This window comes from Sceloporus occidentalis, unplaced genomic scaffold (assembly GCF_023333645.1).
Source record: "Sceloporus occidentalis isolate IW3139 unplaced genomic scaffold, rSceOcc1.0.p SCAF_11, whole genome shotgun sequence".
Lineage (NCBI taxonomy): Eukaryota > Metazoa > Chordata > Lepidosauria > Squamata > Phrynosomatidae > Sceloporus > Sceloporus occidentalis.
Genome location: NW_028316991.1, coordinates 1372204 through 1378779, shown reverse-complemented (window position 1 = coordinate 1378779; position 6576 = coordinate 1372204). Strand labels below are relative to the sequence as shown.

Sequence of the window (6576 nt, the reverse complement as noted above, 5' to 3'; positions counted from 1 at the left end):
GACTCGTGATAGTTGGAACAATTAAAGCAATGAATCCTGGGAATACTGGATAAATACCCTCTTAGAGGGTAAATTGGAATGGTAATCCTCAGGAACTTTTATTTTTCGAATCATCCTCGCTGAAAGAAATAATAGCAAAAAACGATACCTCGTATGAGTCAATAACATACTAATTTCTTGTTTGACAGTCCCTTTTAGTCTTTAGCTTTTTAAGTTTAGATTAAGTGAATGTACAAACATTATACCTCCAAATTCATAGCTCTTCATGTGGCATGTTAGCAGCACAAGTTTTGAGACAATTTTTTTCAGTACTTTGCAAAGCACTATTTGTATGCATAGTCTAAGCCTGTTGATGACCCGTTTTTCATTTACATGACAATAAGTATAGCAAAGCGATCTCTATTTGCGGCAATGGAATTTATCACTTTTTTTCCCCCCTTTTCTTTTAGAACTTCAAAAATGGAACGTTATACAGTTTGGTCTCCTCCACAAAGTACAAGCGGGACTGGTTAACACCACAATTTGAAACAAAAGGCTATTGGATAAACATAAGGTGTGTATAAAACTTTATTTCCATGTTACTTTGTTTTATTTAAACTTTGTAATTTTCCCTTGTTCTTATAAACCGTGATGTCCATATATTTGTGTTTGAATATCTTCTTTTGAGGGGAAAAAAAACATTGACTAATGTTCTGTTGTCATGAAGACTTTTGCTTTCCATCATAAAAATATTTGTTTTTAACAAATTTGCTTTTGTGCACCAAGCATATATAAGTATATTTTCTTTCATCTTATTTTGTTTTATAAACCAGCTTACATAATTTTTATTTTCTTTTTCCAGTCCCCTTTTGAATTTTTTCCCCCGACCACATGGAACTTGCGAAGCCACTTAAAGCTCTGTCACTTAGTGGATTTGGGCAGTTGCCAAGTGTCCAACAAGAAGGCCTGGTTTAGAGTGCGATGGCCACGGTCATTCACGGTGATCTGTCAGAAGTAAGAGATACCCAGAAAGTCCCTTCAGGGAAGCGCAAGCGTGGTGAAACCAAACCAAGAAAAAACTTCCCCTGCAATCTCTGTGACAAAGCGTTTAACAGTGTCGAAAAATTAAAGGTTCATTCATACACTCACACGGGTGAAAGGCCCTACAAGTGTACACAGCAAGACTGCCCCAAGGCTTTTGTTTCTAAATACAAATTACTAAGGTATTCCACTCCTGTTTTATCTTACTTTACAACCTATCTTATCTTGTTTCTATCTGGGAAATTGGACGGAAGATTGGAATTCTTTCCAATTTCTTTTTAACCCTGTCATTTTAAATTTGTCTGAATTTTTATTTACTCTGTATGAATCTCTGGTGTTGCTTTAGCTGAAAATCAACATTTTCTTCAAGAAAGTTATAACAGCATTTATGTGCCTATATAGAGCACTTTGTGCTACACCCTAGGAATAGCTCATATTCAATTGAGATTTTTACCAAGGCGTTTACACAATCTAATTAAGAATTTAAGGTACAAACTAGGGCTGCAACTAACGATTATTTTAATAATCGATTAGTTGGCCGATTATTTTTTCGATTAATCGGATAAAAAAATGCAATTTTTTTACATTTAAAATAATGTAATAAAAAAACGTACAATTTACACTTTCATCTCTTTATTGCAATGGCCTCTCTCTATTCACCTTCTTATTTTACTGACATAATAAAAGCTACAAGAACCCAAACAGTGTTTCTAAAACTAGATTTTAATACAAAGTTATTAGTAAATATTAATTCATATGTTAACTATTTTTCATATTTAATAAAAACTATGAGGAAAAAAAGCCTTATTTAAATTTTTTTTATTTACCAAACTGCCCCCGGTTATGCACATCAGACCCCCAGCTTGCCACTCTGCCCCCCTATATATGCCTTATACTCCTTATATGCCAGTGATATGCCTTTTACCCCCAGATGTTTTATGACCCCCTGATATGCCTAATATCGATATGCCTTATACCCCCTATATTCCCTGAAATTCATAATACCCCCCATACACCACTATAACTCACCCATACACCACTCTGGCTCCTCCCCCTCCCATACACCACTCTGGCTCCCCCCCATACACCACTCTGGCTCCTCCCCCCCATACTCCACTCTGCCTCCTCCCCCTCCCATACTCCACTCTGCCTCCTCCCCCTCCCATACTCCACTCTGCCTCCTCCCCCCTCCCATACTTCACTCTGCCTCCTCCCCCCTCCCATACACCACTCTGCCTCCTCCCCTCTCCCATACACCACTCTGGCTCCTCCCCTCTCCCATACACCACTCTGGCTCCTCCCCTCTCCCATACTCCACTCTGGCTCCTCCCCCTCCCATACTCCACTCTGCCTCCTGTCAGCAACGGATCTTCACTAGACAAGGACTTTCGCTGCAGCTTCATAGAAGCCACAGTGTAAGTGAAGTGCAGTAACGGACACTCACAGGCTGACAGAAAATCATCCTCTCTGGGGGGGAGGAGCCACAGTGGTGTATGGGAGGGTGGCTCCCATACACCCTTCTGACTCCTCCCCCCTCCCATACACGCTCTGCCTCTTTACCCGGCTCCGTTACTGACAGTAACGGAAGCTTTCTGTGCGATGCAGACCCCCACCAGCTGACAGAGAGGATGATTCTCTGTCAGCCTGTGAGTGTCTGCATCGCACAGATAGCCTCCGTTACTGCACTTCACTTACACTGTGGCTTCTATGAAGCTGCAGTGAAAGTCCTTGTCAGTAACGGAGCCGGGAGAGAGGCAGAGTGACGTATGGGAGGGGGAGGAGTCAGAGGGGTGTATGGGAGGGGGGGGAGAGAGACGGAAGCGAGAGACCGGCCGACAGTGAGGGGAATCCAGGTCTCCTGCAGCGTTGCGGGGGATCTGGATTTCAGTGTTATAATCCGATCTCTGTTTGAGATCGGATTATTATAAGGAGAGGAGTTTTTCAGAGCATTTGCTCTGGAAAAAAAACCCTCTTTTTATAATCGATAAAAATCGATTTGATTAATCGATGAAATTCGTTGCCAACGATTTTCATAATCGATTTTATCGATTAGTTGTTTCAGCCCTAGTACAAACGTTTTAAACAATGGTCTCAAAAATGTAATTAGTGGAACTGTCGCTTTTCCAAATGTTACATTTTAAACTTATCAGTAAGACTCTATTTGAATCATCATTTTCAAATGTAAAGGCTCATTCTTGCTGCTAGTTATAATCTTTAATATTGCAACTAGATGAAGATTTTATATTTAGAATAGCAACCTGTCAGATTAGTAAAACGGCTATATCAGAACTGAGTTTAGATGTTAATAGGTCAATCACTCGTATTTGGAGTACTACTTAAATGGTTTTATTTAACTAAACAGTAATATTAAATAACATACATGTTCTTGTATTTGTTTAAACCTCAGTGTTTATTAACCAAAAAATATCTTAAAAAAATAAATAAAGTCACCTTTGAACTATAATGCATCTTAAATGGAAAACTATTTTTAAGTAGACTTTTTCTCTAAAACATTCCATTAAAATACATTTGATTAAAATATAAAATCTAATATCGATAAATAAAAATCAATTTTTTTAATCCACCCTGCATCACACTCCTAATAGGATTTACATTTCTTTAAAATTGTTATGTTGGATAGAGCAGTGGTATCAACATCCTGTTATCCATATGTGTATAACACCTCATCTGTTAGATTACACAAACCTGGTAAATTTTAGGTGGTGCACTTGAATCACCCCACACCCATGTTTGTGTGGAATCTCATACTGATATTCATGCCTGGGAACTCCTGGGTTTCGGCTACCTGGAGGTTTACCCTTGCAGGACACGGCCGAGCCTGCCCGCTGACCTCTATGGGCCATCCTGCTGATATTGTGGGAAACACCCTCATTTAAAGGGAAAATGGGCAGGGAGTGGGGCATGCTTCTCCTGGAGCTCTCTGGGTCAAACCCGGTGAGTTCCCAGGTATGCTGATACTGCACATTAAAATATCTGGCAGCCTACAGAAGTTCCCAATGGTGTGTTGTGTTATTCAGCTAGAAGATGGGCAGTGAGTTATGCATCTCCACACGCAGTGGTCTTGGTTGGTCTAACACCCACTCATGTGAACACTATACACTTATCTACACACACTCTCCCAGGTTCCTGTAACCCTAGATTTACTCCGACACGCAAATACCACACACACACACACACACACACAACTCTAGTTCTCTTTTTGTAGTTAGTACTGTCTGTGTGAGCCGCTCGCTTCTACTGCAGAGTCACATAACACTTGCTGGACTACTCTGTTACGACGTGTCTGGGAGTAGGCTTTGCCTACAATAGACCGCCCTGGGTAGATCTGATTATTTCAGTTTGAGTGAAGGGGGTCAGAACACACTTTTTCTTGTGGGAGGCCTGGACAATTTGTAGTTTTGTAATAGCTGCAGCTAGGGGACAAACTTAAAATAGCTTACACTTTGCCTACGGAAATTTTGTATTTATTTGTTTTTAGGATAAGTTAAGCTGGCAAATTGTCTCACATTGTGTAGTTGTAGTAATAGAAACCCAGAATAACTTTAAAAGTAACAATCTGTTTTTTTTTGTTTTTTTGTAAAATCTCCCAGTCCTTGGTAGTTTGGTTGTACTTACAATAAAACATAATCCAACTGTATGTACATGCTTAGACACTTTCCGTAGTGTATAACAGTAATTGTGTTCATCTAAATGCACCACTTCTTTCTTCCTGGTTGAAATAATTTTCATTTATATTTTTATTTAAAGGCATATGGCTACTCATTCTCCAGAGAAAACCCACAAGTGTAACTATTGTGAGAAAATGTTTCACCGTAAAGATCACTTAAAGAATCACCTCCATACCCATGATCCCAATAAAGAAGCATTCAAATGTGAAGAATGTGGAAAAAACTACAACACCAAACTTGGTTTTAAACGTCATTTGGCTTTGCACGCTGCAACAAGTGGAGACCTTACTTGCAAAGTATGCTTGCAGACTTTTGAAAGCACAGCAGTGCTACTAGAGCACCTGAAAACTCATGCAGGAAAATCCGCCAGTGGTGTTAAAGAGAAAAAGCACCAATGTGAGCATTGTGATCGACGCTTTTACACGCGCAAGGATGTCCGCAGACACATGGTAGTGCACACTGGGAGAAAAGACTTCCTTTGTCAGTATTGTGCACAGAGATTTGGGCGTAAGGATCATCTAACTCGTCATATGAAGAAAAGTCATAATCAAGAACTGCTAAAAGTCAAAACTGAACCCATGGACCTCTTGGATCACTTCACCTGCAGTGTTCCAATTAAAGATGAGCTGCTTCCTGTGATGTCATTACCTGCAAATGAGTTGACATCAAAGCCATTCACAGATAGTTTGCAGCTGAACCTCTACAACACACACATTCAGTCCATGCAGAGTTCTTCAACTACACACCAAATGGTTGCACCACCATTGTCTTTGGGCATGACATGCCCCTTGGACATGGATCCTGTCCATCCTTCTCACCAGCTTTCTCTGAAATACCCACTTAATTCTACCTCATATGCACTGTCAATGTCTGAGAAAGAACAACCGTTGAAAGGGGAAATAGAAAGTTACCTAATGGAATTGCAAAGTGGCATGCCACCTTCCTCCCAAGACTCCCCATCAAACGCCTCAAAATTAGGATTAGATCCACAAGTAGTACCATTAGATGATGGTACTGATGGAGCATCTCTTTCAAAAAGTTCTGCTATTAGTGAACCTCTTAATCCATCTTCGTTAGACTTTAATCAGTTGTTCAACTTTATACCTTCCAATGGTCCTCCGTACAACGCTCCTGTATCGGTTGGAAATTTAGGTATGGACTACTCTCAAGAGGATGCCCATTCTTCAATGGCACAGCTCCCACCACAACCACAGGATCCTCAAGACCCTAGCAATAATATGTGTTTTGGATCTCTACACTCGTTGTCCTCTGCTTTCACAAGCAGTTTAAATACCACCACCACATTGCCACGGTTTCATCAAGCTTTCCAGTGAGAGTTGATATGAGATTAGCATAGATAGCTTATTTTACTCTTAGTGCCAATGAAAGACTTTGAAACACCTTTTGATAGTTTTAGGAATAAGAATCTCATTAAGCCAGTAAATTTTTAGCTCTTCACTTTTTTTTTTTATATATAAATCTTCATAATTGTTTACCTTCTTTTTGCAAAGTATTTGCATTTTCCACTGCCATCCGTTTTAAAGTTAATTCCCGTGAAATTAACTCACACTGTCAATTTCATTGATCAAACATATCAGTCAACATCTGGTTTTAAGAGAGAATATCTATCATAGATTTTATATATAAAAAAAAATCTACCTAATTGGCGGAATTTTGTAGAACTCTCAAGTGCACCAAACCTTTATTTAAAATGTAATTTTGCATTTGGCTTACTTAGTTCTATTATTATAGCCTGTAGGAGTTTCAATTGAGATAAATTGGTAGCACTTTCTATATAAATGAATATGTATTTTGTTTCAGTTTGGCATAATATTCTAATCCCTAGTGTATGATTTATTAACCTTTT

General features: G+C 39.2%; 1 protein-coding gene across 1 annotated transcript; it reads left to right on the top strand.

Moving 5' to 3' along the window:
- Nucleotides 1-960: 960 nt before the first annotated feature.
- On the top strand, nucleotides 961-6043 carry LOC149305415 (zinc finger protein PLAG1-like). Its single transcript, XM_089477450.1, has 2 exons — nucleotides 961-1202; nucleotides 4789-6043. The coding sequence occupies exons 1-2, from the start codon at nucleotides 961-963 to the stop codon at nucleotides 6041-6043; spliced, it is 1497 nt and encodes a 498-aa protein (XP_089333576.1).
- Nucleotides 6044-6576: the final 533 nt, after the last annotated feature.

Coding starts and splice junctions, on each gene's coding strand:
- LOC149305415 (XM_089477450.1), top strand. CDS start 961: ATGGCCACGGTCATTCACGGTGATCTGTCAGAAGTAAGAGATACCCAG. Junction 1,203..4,788: donor TCTAAATACAAATTACTAAG/GTATTCCACTCC, acceptor TTTTATTTAAAG/GCATATGGCTACTCATTCTC.